Below are 18,601 nucleotides of genomic sequence, written 5' to 3'. Positions count from 1 at the left end.
AAGACTAATATTTGTCACAAAACGAAGTAAGACCAAAGTGCACGTACGAAACTTCAAAAATAGAAGTGTAATTTACAAACTCACAGTTGAATCAGACAAGGAATGTCCCCCCTGCTCATCCCAGAGTAGGTCTCTCAAAGATTGAAAAATTTCTTGCTTAGAAATTTCAACCCACCCATCCACAATTCTCTGAGAAAGAAATTTCCACTATGCTGGATATGTATACAGATACCCGCAGCCCCTCCTCAACACAAACCACCCCCAACCCCACCCAAACCCCCCCCCTCTCTCCCCTCTCTCCTCTCTCTCTCTTCCTCAATTGCAATTTAGGCACATAGAAGGCCCCAAGGGATTAAATAAATAAATAAATTCAGGCAGATATTTGTAGACTTACTAATAGTCAATAGTCAGCTTACTGTCTACATGCGAAAAGCTTTGATAAAATGCCTTGAAATGCTGGTATGCGATGTCAATATCTTCCTTCCCGCATACTTCTCTCACACTGTAAATGTTAAAAAGACAGACATAATCACGACACCAGTTTCGCACATTTCAAAATTCACACAGGAAGAAAAAGCATCTGTCATGAACAAACAGCAACCCACCCCGGAAAGAAAAAGGTAAGAAAGTTACAAATATGCATCCCGCTGGAAGGTAAAAATAAATCAACATATCACACAGATCCCTGGTGTTCCTATGTTGGAACGGCCCATCAAGGAGCTCTTGAGCATAATTTGCAGAGGTTTATGCATGGATAGACGCCAGACTAAGAGACTTAAATGAAGCAGTGCTTAAATATTGAGAGATTCAAATCAAGGTTTTTTTTTTGTTAAAAAAAAATCAAATCAAGATTGGAAACGTATGGTTTTTTGCATAGAGATATAGCTGCTGAATATACTCAGTTATGTTTTAGTTTTCTCTTCTTAGAAGCCGATTTGTAACTACTTGCCTATTGGGCAACAAGCCACAGCAGATATGATGAATACAGACAATGTGACCGTCACAATTAATTACACAAGGTCAGTTCAATACCTGTGCATGGAAAGTTGAGCAATGCCACAATCAACCGTGCGGATTCCAACTCCTGATGCCAGTATCGGACCTATGGTGGATCCACATCCCATGTCATTTCTAACTGCAAATTCCTACACACAGAATAGTCATGTGAAGCTTTTTCTGTTAGGTCTCCTGTACAAAGCATGGCACAACCACAAACTTCAGTTCAATATAATCTACAAAAGTAATTGACACATCACATTGGTAACTTTGTATAATTTATATCCGTATAGCATCATTGCTGTCTAACCAACTAAAGAGAGCTTGGTTTCAGATGACACCATATTTCAATATAATCATTGACTACACACATTTACATACGCGTGTGTTTGTGTGTTTGTCTGAGAGATTGATAAAGAGAAGTCCAGCAAGAAATGGAGGTGAAACCGCAGTAGCTTTCAAGCAACCATATAAAAATCACCAAAACCTCCAGACCATGTAAATCCTTAGCAACTTGTGGAAAACAACTTTTAAAACAGAGGGAGATAAGGATGACGTGTCTAATACACTTGTTAATCATTGCCGGACTTCAGCAGTGAAAACACAGATGTGAGATTGACAGTTAATCCTAGGATATGGATTGGAAGAATGAAATGGAGAGAAAATGTTAAAGCAGGCCAGCACGGCATCCGCACAGCAGTGAAAACACACTTATTAAACATTGCCGGACTTCAGCAGTGAAAACACAGATGTGAGATTGACAGTAAATCCTAGGATATGCATTGGAAGAGTAACATGGAGAGAAAATGTTAAAGCAGGCCAACATGGCATCTCCATAGTAGCTGATGTGATAGTTACAAAAACTCAAATTCTAATATTTGAAAGAGGTTGATCTCCTTGCTTCTCTTGCAAAAAAATCATCTTAAGAAGCATAAAGTCCCCGCTTTCTCCTCGGTCCACAGAAATGAAAAGTAGAATTAGGACAAATCTAATTGCTTAAAGCTGATCTAACTATCATAGACTATTAATACTGATATATAGGGAATACTGATTCTTGGTTATGCAAATGGCCAGAATAACCAAATATCTTTTCTAATTATAGACTGCAGGCTACATGTCAATATCTTGCTTGACCACAATTTGGAGATGACAACTAAATTCCCCAAGTGATAATATGATAGAGAGTGTGCCTTGACCGAAACTATAATAGAAGCTTAAGTTTCAAGAGACATCTCTTAGTGTTAAAACTGAATCTACCTGTGTTGGCAAGTTCTGAATTTTCCCCACTTCTTTGAAAAGAAAAGCGGTAATGCCACTGGTGGCATAACGCTGATTGGCATTGTGCTTAATTACTAGCCCCTTCTGCATTTCAGGCCGATGGTGTTCCTCATGCTTGTCTGTAAAATTTGGGTGAACTCCATGAGCCATGTCTGCGGAAACTGCATTATCCTCGATGTCAGCAGTTATGGAGGGACAAACCATATTAGTATGAAGATACTACACAAACAAGTTTATTAGCTGGTGGTATTCAATTAGGAGATCACAGGACCTCCTGAAAGTGGCTTTAAAAAATACCAGAAGAAATATACACATGTGAAAAAGAAAAAAGCTTATTACTGTTTGCTGTTAACCCAATTCGAACCTTCAATATCTGCAACATAATTAGAAAAGTGGGTAGAATAGAGCTTTGTGGTTGAGCCATGTCATCACAAAGGTCCATTGCCTCTTGCTACCCTTTGCAATTATGGGAAGCCACCACCATTAACATTTTTTCTTTTGCCACACACTACATTACATAGTCTATGTGAGTGTGCGTGTATGTCGCACACACAACTGCAAGCTAATCTAAAGGACAAGAAAATCTCCTTAAATTCCACATCCACAAAAATACCATAACATGGATGCAATTTGACATATAGTCAACAAGTATGAAATAATAAATAGGACAATGCAACACCAATCTCATAATAACAAAACCAAAACGTACCAAGAAATGATTTCCGTATTGCACGCTCAAAAGCATTCTCCCCAACGTATTTATCAGCTAAGGAATCAATGATGCGTCTAATGGCCTGAAACATGGTCGGTGCACCAGCACCTTGAAAGGAATCTGAACCCACCTGATCAATAGAGTTAACAGCTTTACTACTACATTCAAAGTAGCAAAGCAAGATCAATGCATAAAAGCTGATCCATCCACTATGCTCTCGTGTTTGGTGCTGCTGATGTCAATCAGAGGATACTGAAAAAAATTTTGCGTACAGCTACCCAACAATATAAATTGTTAAGTATCATCTTGTTAATTATCTAGCTCATGTTTGAAACAGGTCAGAGTCAAGACAAAACTACAGAAAACATCTAGAAAATGAATTTGGATGTTCTCTTCCTATATAATGAGGACAGATTTGAATATAAGTTCGTTGCAAACAGCACTTACATATCCCTTTGTATCCATAAGCATAATCACATTTATAAGCGTAAGCATAACTTTCTACTGATCTTGAAATGATCATGCATCAACAGAAAGTCTCTGGGAGCAAAGCAGTCTAAATATTCTTATTTTCCCTCAGTCATAGCAATATTCTAATTAATCATGAAACTTGAACAGTACTCTCTCTAAAATATGATCAACGTGACTAAGAATGTTGAATCAATGGCTAAATCAGCAAAGCCAAAAACCATCTGAATTCTTAAACTCCTTTTTCAGCCGCAGGAGCAGGTGGAGACCCTTGCTTTGGTCTGCCTATTTATTTTAGGTAAGAAGAGGGTAGACAAGAATATGTCAACTGAAGGATACAAATATGCCTCCGAACTTCACCTCTTCATTGTCAAATAAAGCAACCATCCGAACAGCATGTTCAGTTGATAAATCCGCGGGTAATCTACAAGAGTCAATTAGAGCTCTCAATGCACAATAGCTTGAAGCAAGATTATCCAATCTTCCTGAAAAGATGAACTCATTGTTTCCACCCCCAAGGCAGCTAGGTTGGGTATCACAAAGATTCAACTCAACACTCATGATATCCTCTGCACAGCATCCAAGTTCATCGGACAATATCTGGAAAAGAAAAAAGAAATGTTAAATAGTTGACATAAGGAATTTCTAAGCATTATCTCTCAAAACTCGAGATTTGGAGACAACTCCAACAAGCAAGCAGGTGAAACTGATGATCATGTGTCAGATACACCAACTAAGCAACAAAATACACAAAAACAATCAAAGAGAAAAGGATGAAGAGAAAAAAAGAAAGCACATAAAGAAGACAGAATGGATTCCAGTAGAAAGTCATCTAAATTATACATCATCAATCTTCTGGAAAATGTGGAATAGATTTTGCCACCTATGCTTTGGATAGAACAGATGAGAATACAATCTCAGTGACTCTCTTGCTTTGCCTCACCGTAATAGGAACTAAATAAGTACATTGGCATGAAAATTGTTTATATTCATACCATTGTAAAATCTAGCATTTTGCAGTTTCCCTCCAAAATTGCAAATGGAGACAGTTACCTGCAAAAGCAGGGGATGATGAACAGGCCTTGAGGAAACTGTGGCACCTTTCTCTTTTGACTCTGCAGATGTTTCATCATGTTTTGTTGAAAGCAGTGGAATGAGGTGCGTTTCCAGGTTAGGCTTAAAACCATCCTTGTTTACTGTGCTAAACCATCAGAAGAAACATAATAGTATCCCAGCACAGTGTCAGTGAGGATATGGAATTGCCACCAGGCATGATATACATCAGAAAAAGAGAAAAAAAAAATAACTGCGATGTGTCAAGTACACAAACGAAGATGACCAAAGCAGAGTAAGATAACAACAAAACGAAGGCCCCACAGATAATTAGGGCCTATCCTCATAGTAAATATTCAGGCAAGCCAAACGTACCGGTCAAGGTGTATGGCTAAAGTGGGTACGCGTAAAAGAGGTCTTTTAATCTTGACAAGCTTGTGCAGAAAGGAACCATCACTATCTCTCACTATGACCCTTCCTGCAACACTCAGATCTCTGTCAAACCAAGTATGCCATAAACCACCACCATAAGTCTGCACATTGACCATGAGATAATTAGACTTGGTTGATGCAGATTTTGGCTTCAGTTTTAAGCAAGGGCTGTCTGTGTGAGCAGCAATAACATGAAAACCACTGCCAACATCATATCTGCAAACTAAAACCAGAAAGGCGTAGTTATCAAAAACAATGAAATGGAAAATTCCCTGTCAGTAATGGAAACAAAGTGACCAATTACTTTTGCAAATTCAGGGGGGAAAAAAAGAAATGTCATAAACTATAATTCCCATTGAAGGAAATATCAACAAGAGAAAGCACATATAGAACTTATTTCGAGATGGATTGAAGTTACTAAAAGCACTAGTTACGATAATCACTTCAGTTTCAGTACTGACTCTGCTGCAAAGCGCTATTTCCTAAGACATTAACCAGGCAATATTTCCTGATGACGTTTTACTGGCACTTCACAGAACCAACATCAAGTATATAACATTATTGCAAGCCTGCCTCCACACCAGCCGATTCCCTCTTCCAACGATATGATAATCAAATCAAGAAGTACTTCACTGACCTTTCTCCTACAGCAAAAGCAATTAAACAAGACATATTCCGCGTAAAGAAGTAGCGTCCTCCAGGCTTTAGATTCCATTCCTCATTTTCGTTCAGCAAATGAAATCCAGCATCGATTAAATGTCTTTTGGCTTCAGCTGGACACACGAAGGTTAAAAGCATCATCTATAAACGTTATGGAAAACCGCATTTAGTTGTACAAATTGGATGCAATCACAACTATAGCCTCGATACTGGTTACGTCAGGTCAAGATGAATCTCACCAGAGGTTTCAATGAAATCTTACACAACTATCATATGACACCACGCATGGAGCCTCAATACAATCATACTACAGATTGTGTTGATTTCATGTTAAACTCTACTGCATAAAAAGGTCCACTTACCCAGTGGAAGGGACTTGCGGCAGTTTACGTAACGATGCTCCCACAGGAAGGGCCTATCTATTATTTCAATACCACTATTCTTATTTAAAATCTTGCCTTGGAACAATTGCTTCACATTCACCCACAGAGAAAGTTGTCAGAAAGTCTAAAACTCCTTCTCCTCTAAAAAAACTGTATGAAAACAACTAGGATGAGATAAACGTCACTAGATGCAACCAAAGAACGAGTTCAAAATGTCAAGGATTCTACACTTTTACAGTTAATGCAAGAAATCTCCAAAAAGTCAAGGAAAATTATTCAACTTCCGTTTAATACTGCTAACACAGTGATAGGCTATGATACTCCTGCACTTGAATAATTTGAACGGTAATCGAAGAGTTATGAATGAAAGCAGCCATGGCATCAGCATTTGCAATGTTCTCTAACTCTTCAGATTGTGAGTTAAGCCTCGATACTTTGAATTTGTTAGTAAGAAATTCATGAGCAAGAATATACCATGACACAAATGGCAAATGGCATTGCCTAGTATAATACACACCAGATTTCTAAGACCAACTGCTGCTTGCCCAAAGCAAGGGTTTGACCTCGAACCAAAGGAAATTGACTTAATTGTGAGGATATGTGGCCTTGTTGAAGTACCATCCATATATTAAGCACACCATACAAAGGAGTTCTATTCACGTGCACGGTATGGAATATGGATGGCTTCAGACATTTTTCACCTTCTTTTAATTAGAACCAACACAATTGATGGAGAGACTAGCAAATAAGCAGAACCCTGATTATCAGATATTAAATTCTGATCCAAACTGCGAACTTATGGCAAGACATATCAGCTCTTTTTTTGGGAAGGTATCCATTCCAATAATTTGACTAAGTTCAGTTACTCAATTGGATATTTTCTAAGGATCTGTGGACATTTATCTAGCAAACTCAAAACTTCCCATACTGATTGTCACATATGGATTGATGTATCGTGTAGGAATTGCGGCAACAGAACTATGGCCATCTGAGAAAAATTCAGGAAGCAAATCCAGTCTTCCAAAACAACAAAAACACCTAAAGCTTATACGATGCCTTCCACAAACACTTTTATGCGTGTTTAACAACAGCTAAGCACCGCTAGAAGGAGCTCATACGGGAGAAAGGAACTGTAGTGAAAGACATTGTAGCTTTCGAACTCTTCCAAGGCAGACATATAAACACATTTTGAACAAACACAGCCGAACTAACATCACAATCAACCTCAACTACCATAAACCAAGGCGTAAACCTCGAACGACATAATTTGAAGTACCTGTAGCGTGAAACTGAGTCCAGGACTCATTGAGATAATCCAAGAGATCTCCGACAATCGAACCGCTCGACGCGGCTGACGAAGAAATGCTCTGATTGCAAGCAAAGCAGCCAGAAAGACGGATGAACATCAAATCCGGAAACACCAAAGGCGTCAATTCATAGAGAGAGAGAGAGAGAGAGACCTGAGGTGACTGATCTGAGTTGGAGCAGAGACGACGAAAAGTGGAGAGCTTGCGGATGCGCGAGGAACGTGGAGATAGCGAAGGTTTCAGGAACAGAAGAGAAGGTCTGGAGATAGCCGGAGGATACAGGAGATGAAGCCGAGCGATCGCTGCCATTTTCGTTCTGCGGTAGCTTCGCTTCCTATCTGAACCGAGTCAGGAGCTTTGACTGTGCTACACAACTCTTTTCCTTTTCGAGGAAATTGCACAATTGGTCCCTGTACTGCAGTCACGATTTTCAATTTTCGATACACATACTTCATCTTTTTAACAGATTTAGTCCCCATAGTACTCATATCGTTCCCGATTTAGGACGAATTCCACCCTTTCGGCCAAACATTCGGCGAATTTGCTGGCTAAGCGCCGGAGGATTTGCACACACACGATGCTGACGTTGCATGAAAAATTGGGGGTAAATTCCCTAAAAGAAAACTCTCAACGTTAGATCAAGTCCCAATTTACCCTAAAAATTTTTTAATCTTAGAAAAATCCTCCAACTTTATATTCAATCCCAAATTTGCCACGAACTTTTTTTTTGTCTAAAAAAAAAATCATAAACTTTGGTTCCATATCCAAATCTATCCTAAATTTTTGTCTAAATGAAAATTACCAATTTTTACTCTAATCTCAAATTTTCTCCATTAGCTCTATGTCCAAAAATCACCATTAGTCGCCACTAAGTCTCAAATCCTAGAATGGTGTCATTTTGGAGAATTTATTTATTGGGGTGGGTTTAAATCCAAGTGAATATACCACGTTAGTCCGTACCTATAGCACATAACAAGCTAATGTGGGTTTTTTTATCGATATGAAAATGGCACGTCAAGTTAAGGTTGGACCACGGGGTAGATTTGAAAATTTATTGAAATTTTATGACATTTCTTAAGACAAAACAAAATTCGAGGTAGATTTGGGACTGCTCCAAAAGTTTAGGATTTTTTTCGAGACAAAAAAAAAGTTCATGGTAGATTTGGGACTAGCATAAAGTTGGGATTTTTTAGGGTATTGGACCTAAAAAATAAGAACACTAAACAAATAATACAACGGCAGTCCCCATATTATTGCTAATGTTTGATTTTGGTCCTTGTATTTCAATTTTTATGGATTCTTTCTCTAACCCGATTATCAATCTTGATTTTAAGATGCTTCTATCTATTGGAATATATAAATATTAAACCACTGTCTTCTTCTATCGCCTTAAGCTTTTAGAGCAGTTGACCATGGTCCCATAAAATCTCTCATGGTATTAGAGCGGGAGGTCTTGAGTTCAAATCTTTCTAGGCCCATATTTGCCTACATCCACTTTTAGTACGTATTGAAATTTATAACTATTAAACCACACTTTCTTCTATCATCTAAATGTAGATAGAAATTGCTGAATTGGTGTCATCCACTAGCTCACTCGAATCCATGTAAATTATCACGGGAAAAGCAATACTCAAGAAATGATCATTTAGGGAGAGTCCCTCTTGGGTCATCAATTTATTCACTAATAGCAGCTTCACGTGTTAATCTTCAGCATTTGCGCAATTTTTTTTTTTTTTTACATTGAAATGGAAAATGCGAAGTTTGTCCAAAAACTAGGATCGAAGAATAGCCGAGGGACCAAATTTGCCAAAACAATAAAGTCCGAGGACCCAAATTAAATAGTGATACTAGCATAGGGACTATTTTTGTAAATTTCCTTGGACTTTTTATCTTCTCATTCCACGTCGGCGCCACGTGTTCATTCAAATGTTTAGCCAGTATTTTCCGCCGGCATTTACATGAAATTTTAGAATTTGTTTCAAAATTGAGACCGGAGATAAGTACACTAAATTTGCCTCCACGTAAAACATTGGAATTGACTCCAGTGAAGAGGAGGTTCCTCAAGCGGAAAAAACAAAAAGAAAAAAAAAAGAAAAAAAAAAGAGAATTCAGGCATTAAAAAGAAGGGGGAAAACAAGCACCGGTTACGTTTTGGAAGATTGACTAGAGAGAGTTGCAACGTTCCACGGGCGAATTGCCATGGCGGGAACGCTTCAAACCCTTATTCTCTCCCCTGCAACCTCCAAGATGGTCCTGCTTTGTCCCCGGAACATGCGATTCTCCTCGCACGGCACTCGTCTCTCCGTTTGCCCCGTCAAGATTGGCCCGCGTCGCTCGACTTTGCGACCCGTCAGAGCCTGTGAGGCATCGGGCCAGGTTAGTTCGGCTCTTTGCTCAGAACGATTCGTCGTAGCTGGGAGCTTCGTTCGCGTGTTCTGGGAAGTCGATCAGAGAATGACTGTTTGGTTCAATGAATTTTAAACTTCTAATACACGGTGGGGTTGAGGGAGAAATGTTTCAAGAATGAATTACCTTCTGCACTCAGTTAAAGTGGTGTTTTAGGTTCGGCATTTTGGAAGATAATGTCCGTTTGACATTATTTCCGTAAAGGATGTGATTGCCAGAAGATGAGTTGGAGCCCATTTTTTAATTCATAAGTGAGATTTTTTGGATGTTTTCAGGTAGGTGGAAATGATTATGCTCCCAAAACTCCCAGGAAGGTAAAGGCGGGAAACCCATTCTCGAAGTTTGTTGCAGATAATTTTCTTCCGTTAGGTAATGATATCTGTTTGGTGCAAAAATTGCAAATTCTCTGGCTTGACCTTATACATCGCGATATCATCGGCAACCTCTTTAGTTTCTTGTTAGAGGCGGAGTTTCCACTCTTCATTTTCATAAACGGTTCACTCCGATATGGAGGCCAGTGATTATGTAAGCCTTTGTCTGTAATGTCGACATGGTGGAGTGGCAACTATCCATGATCTCGAGCTTCATCCGTTTTCTATAGTAATTTAACGCTTAGCTAAATTTAGAGAGCTTTGACAGCTTGAACCGAGATCGTTTTCCTTTTAGTGATCTCGTTCTCTACTATAAATTCCTTTCTTGCTTGAGAGTCAATAATGATTTTAGTCTGACAACAGTACGATGGCTTTCTATTTGTATGAAATGTGTGCAGTAATGATAGATTAATGCCACTTCATCTCATGTCACAGCTCTTATAGGTGGGGTTGCCCTAGGACTTGCAAATCCTAGTCTTGGTTGTCTTGCAGATAGATACTATTTATCAAAATTTAGTACCTTTGGGATCTTTATTATATCAGGTTAGGAAGTGAACCTTTCTTCTCAGACATATTATTCCATTATTTTTGTGATGCCATCTTTGTGGAAAGCTTCCTTCATGTTCTAGGATTGACATTGCGGAGCAGAGAAATCGGTGCCGCTGCAGAAGCATGGCCTGTGGGAATGTTTGGGCTTGTATGACTCCAGTCTGGCCGCATGCATCATTCTTGAGCAGTCTCCTCTAACTCTACTTGCTTGATGGCTAACCTCAATGAAATTGAGTTATCCCGCGATAGTGAGTTTTAACTGTTATACTTCTTCTCTATGTAGGGATCAATTCTATTGTTCACTCCATATTTTTCAAAGCTAATTTTGCAAATTCAGCTTCAGCCTCAAGAATTTGTTACAGGTTGGGCGTTGATTTCTCTCTCTCTCTCTCTCTCTCTCTCTCACACACACACACACACACAGAGTACACACACTTAATTTGCAGATAATCTATATGATATTAATTTGTAAACTACTGGTGCATCTTTTTTTTATGTTGTGTTCAGGAAGACTTCTTTCCTATCCTGTTTTCTGGGATAGCTATTGGTTCTGTTGTCAATATCTGTTCAATGATAAAATAGGCGTGCAAACTTTGGCCGCCTTTTATATGCACTTAGGCATTTGTTATCTCTCTTTTAGGATATCTTTCTGTTATACCTTCTCAATCATATGTTGGATGATGTCTCTATCTGCGCCTCACTGTATTAAGCAAATTAAGATTACGTAGGTTCTACTGACTAAAAAAGAAAAGGAGATGGTTTTCGTTTGGTACTTGATGCTGTACATGATTGTTGAAGAGCGAGCTTCATATTTGCATCGACTTACTATTACTAAACTTTCAGAGCTCATAATCAATTTAAAGAGAACATTTTTCCAATTCTATAATGCTCTGTCTTGCTGCAGGACTGGCCATTTTTAGCTGTATGCCTACTACATTATCAAGTGGAGTGGCTCTTACTCAGGCATGCTTACTATTCTTTTCTTTCAAAGTTGTTGCTATCAATGATAACTTATCCATCGATGGAAGGTTGTGACTGCAGCTTGCTGGAGGAAATTCTGCTCTTGCTCTGGCGATGACAGTGATATCAAATCTGTTGGGAATTCTAATTGTAAGTTATAATATTGTCATTGTCACTGTACTGTCGTTCTCAGAACAGTAGGTGCTGTGCCAGATGTTACCCCCCCGATCTACTTTTTACTCGGCAGCTTTTTATCTGCTGTTATAATTCTTTCTGTTTTTCCTTCAAGAGCTGCTGTTGATGCATCTTCTTGTTCTCTTTCCTTTAATCTTCCTCTTTTCATCTTTTAAAATACCTAGAAGATTTTCTTTGGTTTTTATTTGAATGAAGATTTGTAAGTGCTCCTCATGCTTTATACTTTGGTTGTTGCAATCAAAGAGTGTGATTTTAGTTTTCTACAATAATTATGCAGCAATATTTCCTAAGAGACGGCTGCCTTTAACAACTCGTCTAGAATTTTGCACCTAACTCAGTTTGTAGAGCAAGCTTGGTCCTGCTTTCTAGACGTTAAAACTTGTTTATTTTCACATGCATGGTTGTCGATGCATGATAGTTTACTTTAAATACTTAGAAGCATCTATTTGCTGCTTATTTTCGACATGATCCTGATATTATATGACTTAAGTTCAACACTGTCATACTTGTACAACAATCTGATGGCATGAGTATCTTTCTAGGTGCCATTTTCTCTCTCCAAGCTCATTGCTGATGGAGTTGGAGTCACTGTTCCGACTAAGCAATTGTTCAAAAGCCTAGTTCTCACACTTCTTTTTCCATTAATCTTGGGGAAGGTATATGATCTGTGCAGTATATGCGGGGTTCTTTGATGCCTTTATGATTGGAACTAGTATTTTGCCTCATACATATAGATCAGGTCTAAACAGGCTGTCAAAAGCTTACCATCTTTCTGGTTATTGATTGCCTGAAGAAATACCGATTAGCAAGAGAAAAAAGAAGGCTGATGCTTAATTAAATTTATCTGCTGTAAATACTTGCTGTTCCATGTCCAATTAAATGACGTAACCTTTATGTTTGCTGCCATAAAACAAAATGTTGATCTTGTGAAATAATTCAGTGTCTTCACTAAGTAGTGCTAGTATATATTTCTGATTTTTTGCTACCTCACAGTATATCATTACAGTGGAGGATTAGTTTTTGATTGAATGGCCTGCAGTTACCAGATAGGCAGATACCTATTTGACTCTGATATGATCGCTATGTGATCTGCTTATTAGTATTGCTATTATATGTACTTTCAAAGTATCCCTTGGGTGAAAATTGCTAAGAGTAAAGACTTACATGGTTTTTTTCATTTTGATGATGGAAGTATGGTCAATGGAATGCATGGTGTAATTGTTTTACCTCTAGGTTTATCTATCTTATCACTGTGGCATTGATGAGGTACTTGTTACATTCTTCCCTTAGTTCCTACCTTTGGATTACGATTAAGCTTTCTCTCCTTCGTTCTGGAAGTCTTCATGTGGCAGTATGAAGATCCTCTGTCTGATTACTCTTTCATGGAACGAGAGAAAATGGTCATTATCCTCCAACAAATTGATGTTCCGCTTTTTCTTTAGATAATCTAACATCATAATTTTTTTTCCTACAGATATTGCGAGAATCTTTTAGAGGTATGTCTCAGACTCTCAACTATCGTTGTTCAAATTTATTTTAGAGAATATTATGTATTTGGTGGATTTTGAGAAACTGTCAATTTATAGGCTGAGTTGCTTTTCATTCTTCACTTGTTGTTGGGAAAAATTGCGCGTGAACGTTGCTGACTCCTGAAAAATATGTGTGGATTAAGTACCTGACATTTATTATAATGCTGAGTAAAAGTTATATCTCAGGCTTGGCAGATTTTGTTGATAACAACCAGAAGCTTTTCTCAAGGATCAGTGCGGTTTTTCTCAGTTTAGTAAGGACATCAAAATTTCCTTGCTATTTCATTTTGTGATTTGTAGAGGTAGCATAATTTTCTGATGACCAGCGGAAGTTCAAAGAACAGTATCGTTTCTCAGTTTACTGAAGGATGTAAAGGACCAAAGCTCTTTTTTGGTCAATGTCAAAAACAGAAGATATTCATCATGGTTCATGTCTAGACTGTGGTTACTAAAAGCTTTACAAGCATATGATATATCTGAAATTCTTGGATACTCCATAAGGAATCTGGCTTTGTGGTAGCTTTTTCCTTTATCTTTGTTAGAAAGTCCAATCCAGAAGCTTAAGTTGATAGGTGGAGGGAGACCATAGGAATAGACTAATTGTAAGGTAATGTGGGACAACAACAACTTCAACACCCCCTCTCACGTGCAAGCCGGATTACGAGTGGCACGTGGAAATTGACTAATAGGGGGTGGGCCCACATACGCGAACAACACTCGGCTCGATACTATGTTAGAAAGTCTAACTCAAAAGCTTAAGCTGATAGGTGGAGGGAGACCACATGAATAGATTCATTGTAAGGCGATGTGGGACAACAACTTCAACAATCTTGACTATAATAGCTTCTTTGTTTCTGCTGGTTCATTTCTCTAATTAAGAGATACAGAGCTGGGGAGAAAACAAAGTAATTGTGAAGCTCATATTTTCTATCAAAAAGACTAGCATGATTTTCTACAGCATTACTAAGGCCAGTTATATATTCAGCCAATATCTACTATTTGGGTTGCGTACTTGAGGTTGAAATCTGCGTGAGATCGACTGTAATCACGTTTTAAAGGATCTGACAGTCTCTTCAAGGTTGGTTCATGCTGTAATTAAGGGAGATTTTGAAGGGGCGGTTAAAATGTCTGGTGAGATTTATGACTACATGGAGAAGTTACAATTGGTGTTAGGAAGTCAAGCTAGCTGTTTTCTTGTTATAGAAGAGATAGAGCTCTGTGAGGGTTTTGTTGCTAGTCTAAAAGACTGACTGGAATTGTCAGAGAGGAAACTTAACTGTTTAGGTTTTTCAAGGCCACCGATTTTGTGCTCGGTAAATTGTGTTATATAACTACAGAATGATTTTCAATGGTTGCTAAATTATGTAAATTTGGTTTTGCTTTAGCTACCCTAGTATGTTATGCTTACTCTGTGGGGGAAAACTTGGTCTTTCAACCTAGTGATTTAGTGTATGGAGGTGTTGGTGATGAGAATGTGGACTGCTTTAGTTGATCTCGTGGAGGTTGTTGGTGAGGTCATACTGCTTTTCCTGTCCTTTCAGGCTCTTCCTTTACCTTTTTAACTACTCTAGAGGTACTCTGGTTGATCTACAGCAATGAGTAAATATTTTTAGCGATTTGCTGAAAGAAAATACTTCTCTCACTCTTAAACGTTGGCGGTGAAGAGATATGGTGGTAGAATAGATGGATATGCCAAGAGCTCTGTCTGTTGTGCTCGATAAACTTGTGCATCTTACTTTGGTGGGCACTCACCAAATGGCAAATGTAAGATTTGATGGGACCACAGCCAACCGCTCTAAAAGCTTAAGCTGTTAGAAGAAGGCGTGGTTTAATATTTATATATTCTAACACTCCCCCTCACGCTTAGTCTGGTCTTTTTGCCTAGTACTAAGCGTGGAAATATTCATTTGGGGAGGCAAATAGGGGCCTGGAAAGATTTGAACTCGGGACCACCTGCTCCGATACCATGTAAGATTTGATGGGACCACGACCAACCGCTCTAAAAGCTTAAGCTGTTAGAAGAAGGCGTGGTTTAATATTTATATATTCTAACAGCAAATTTTCAGATTCCATTGCTTTCGTTGGAGGATAATAATGTGTCCTTGATGACTTTGTTCACTGAAGGTCCAAAAAAACATGGGTCCATTTCAGTTCGGATAATATCACTAGATGTTGTTTTGCAGGTTCCATGGATACAGGTGAGCAGGTCAAGGTCACTTTTGCTGATGGTCCAACCTGAAATTTTCCTTGTTGCGATTGGGATGGGAATGTATGCTCTTCATTCTTGTCCAATATTCTTTTCACAGCATTTGTATGATGCCAAATATCCAGCTACTTACTCCTTTGCAAATATTGCAATAACTAATTTGTTCTTCAGGATTTCCAGATTAATGAGTGAAGTTATTCCAGAGTGGGTACCATTAGAGTATCTATAGTAAGATTACTTTTTCAAGACAGTGTGAATGAGTTATGCTGCTGCATTTTCACATAAGAAACTACCTTTTGACATTATCAAAGCACAAAAATGTAGCTACCGGTGGCCCTATATCACTGCAACAAATAGCAATGTCCTTTTCTGATTAGCTTTTCTTTAACTTGTCCCAAATTCTCTGCTCTTGAGCTTCTCCAAAGAGTGTGGCTGAGGGACCATTGATAAGTTAATTACAGAAAACATTATTGTTCCTTTGTAGATGTTTTAACATATATATTATCTGAACATAGATTACTAAGCAAAAAATTTCATATCTCTAAATATAGAAACAATTTTTTATTTAACATAGCAATGTCTTTTTTAGTCCTTTTTTCCTATATGTATTTATTTTTATTTTTATTTTTATTTTTATATAATTATTTCTTTTCTCTCAATCGGTCTTGTTTTTATTTTATTTATTTTGGGTTCATCGACCGCCACCCCAACTAGTTTGGGCTAAAGGTGATGTTGATGTAAGTATAGAAACAATAAACTTGTTTTTCATCTCCTTTAGATTTTTCAGTTGATGTCTCTCTGAAGTCTGAAGTTGATTGGTCTGACCACCATTACAGTTGTCTCCTGGTTGCAATGTATATCCAGCACACGTCTATACTATAAGTTCACTAGTGTAATTTCCAATAAGATTCACTATTGTGATTTAACTGCATTGAGCTATGACATGATTGTTATATTGTGACTGCAGAGTTCTTCATATCTTCCTTTTAGCATTTAATGCTTTTGCCATACAATGTCTCTCTATGGTCACTGGTGGTGGTCAATCTGTTTTTGGAAAAAAAGAAAATGCAAATGCTGCTCTTCTTGTGGCAAGCCAGGTAATATACCACAGGTATTTAGTTAAATTCTTTGCTTGTGCAGTTCGAGTAGCCCAAGTCAAAAGTGAGAGAGTAATACACCCTGCATCTGAGTCAAGGAAATAGAGGAAGGATACAAGTGTGTTTGATGCAAAGATATAATATCATTAAGATCCTACAAGCGTTTTACTGAAGAACAAAAACTAAATCTAACGTTTGATATTTAGGAAAGTTCTAGGATTTTATTTTTTGCCAATTATCTTCATTCCTCGCTGAGAGTGTGTCATTGCTGTTCTTCCATTATTTATTCGTTTAAAAGGAGGATAACTTGTGTTTGGTTAGAATAAATCTTCCATTTGGTGTTGTCATTCTGGACCAAGTTCAATAATTGCAGAGACACGAGAAAGCTAAAAAGGAACGAAAAAGAAAACAGATAGAAAGAAAGAAAGAAAGAAGGAAAGTTGTTTGGAATTTGATTGGAGTTATAAAACCGTCTGGACATCCTCTAGCAATAGCAGCCATCTTGCTGATAGTCCCACGGCATTCATTGGAGATTATACTGGTTGGATGCAAACTGAAATTGGAATTATATGTGGCATGAATTTCGTGGCAATGGAGGGAAAAGTCCATTAGGGTGAGCTTCTTGGTGTGTTTGACCTTGAGTTGTGATTGTTCAGTTAAGGGATCAGCTATTAGTGACAGCTACACTTGTCTATTCTTCTGAGGAACAAAAGCGTACACTTTCTGCTCTGTGATTAATAATTCAAGGGTTACTTCCTCAAGTATGACCACAATTTGCAGAAAACTCTACCAGTAATGGTGGCTGTTGTTGAGCAGCTCGGTGGTGCATTTGGTGAATCTGGTCTGCTGGTTCTTCCTTGTGTTGCGGCACATTTAATTCAGGTAAAGTTTTTCATTGTTTCTATCGGTCTCAAGTTTGGAGAGTTGATTTCCTCACTTCTCTTCCGTGTAGATTATAATGGACTCCTTCCTTGTGAATTTCTGGCTGCGGAAAGATGCTGCTTCCAACGGTCTCAAAGTAGCTTGATGCTTAAGCATGTGCTGTTTACCCGATTCTCTCTGCATGTTGTATATCAATCTGTGTAACTCGGGCTTTTTGCAGATTGAAGTTTTGATTACTGCATTGTAAACAGAATTTTCGGATTGAAAGGGCTGTCGGACTCAGATAGGCAAGGATTTTAATTCAGTGGACATTCTCATAAACAGCATACTGGGTCAAGTTTTGTACGACGCTGGCCTGCACGGCAACAATTTTTTGTTGTCCTTTTGGATGATAATCTACAATTACCCTTCCATGAAATTTAAAAAAAAAAAACATAACAAAACAAAACAAAGCACGACCAGACAACCAGTAACGTAGTGTTTGCTGCTTTTTTTATCTAAAAAAAAAATTTGGCTGCTTGAGTAAGCTTCATATGTTGCAAAACATAAAAAGCGAATCTTCAGAACTTTAATTGGTTATCTTATTCTGCTAACAGCCAGGGATTATCATGGCTAAACATTAAATCGGGCATCAGTATCACTTCACCTGCAACAGAATGGACTGGTCGTTGGGACCATCTTCAACGAAATGCAATCTAAACGGCAATGCATCTTTTACAGTAGCACTAGTTTTACCGCAAGCAAGCAAGACCTGTGTTTCTGAACCCAAAAAAAAGGCACGACCTGTGTTCTAACAAATGCAACATGCGAGTCTGGTAATTAAATAAAATATTAGGGCAAATATATTTATGGTAACACCATATTGACAATTGAATTGATAAATTTAGATTCACCAATAGTGCCATTACTGAAGACAAATATCGGCACTGTAATCCATAAAGGCTAAACACACGCATTGGAAATGTGAAGCATCTAGAAAATCATAAAATCAAAGAACTGCGTCAAAGAGGATCATTTCCATAATCTAGGCTTGCCCGTCCCACTCTTTGTATAATTATTTCAGATAATTGATCATGAACTTGATGCACAGTAACCAGCACAAATAAAGATAACAAGT

At 38.1% G+C, this 18,601-nt stretch overlaps 2 protein-coding genes across 2 annotated transcripts; one reads left to right on the top strand and one right to left on the bottom strand.

Annotated features, from left to right (window-relative positions):
* Positions 1–295: 295 nt before the first annotated feature.
* LOC115738261 (probable aspartyl aminopeptidase) lies at positions 296–7,691 on the bottom strand. The gene is made up of 10 exons (XM_030670843.2): positions 7,443–7,691; positions 7,259–7,349; positions 5,577–5,712; positions 4,883–5,155; positions 4,508–4,655; positions 3,815–4,054; positions 2,984–3,116; positions 2,254–2,435; positions 1,033–1,145; positions 296–502 (listed from the first exon to the last, which is right to left on the bottom strand). Exons 1-10 carry the CDS (start codon positions 7,596–7,598, stop codon positions 394–396), a joined length of 1,581 nt encoding a protein of 526 aa, XP_030526703.1. The 5' UTR covers positions 7,599–7,691; the 3' UTR covers positions 296–393.
* A 1,712-nt stretch (positions 7,692–9,403) lies between these two features.
* Positions 9,404–17,865, top strand: LOC115738265 (probable sodium/metabolite cotransporter BASS4, chloroplastic). The gene is made up of 14 exons (XM_030670851.2): positions 9,404–9,665; positions 9,971–10,064; positions 10,502–10,609; positions 10,696–10,763; positions 10,899–10,977; positions 11,520–11,578; positions 11,657–11,725; positions 12,313–12,426; positions 13,245–13,266; positions 13,486–13,553; positions 15,483–15,568; positions 16,473–16,602; positions 17,383–17,484; positions 17,555–17,865. Exons 1-14 carry the CDS (start codon positions 9,489–9,491, stop codon positions 17,627–17,629), a joined length of 1,251 nt encoding a protein of 416 aa, XP_030526711.1. The 5' UTR covers positions 9,404–9,488; the 3' UTR covers positions 17,630–17,865.
* The last annotated feature ends 736 nt before the right edge of the window (positions 17,866–18,601 follow it).

Source organism: Rhodamnia argentea, chromosome 8 (genome assembly GCF_020921035.1).
Source record: "Rhodamnia argentea isolate NSW1041297 chromosome 8, ASM2092103v1, whole genome shotgun sequence".
Lineage (NCBI taxonomy): Eukaryota > Viridiplantae > Streptophyta > Magnoliopsida > Myrtales > Myrtaceae > Rhodamnia > Rhodamnia argentea.
Note: the sequence above shows the minus strand (reverse complement) of the source record. Positions and strands in the feature narration are given on the sequence as shown.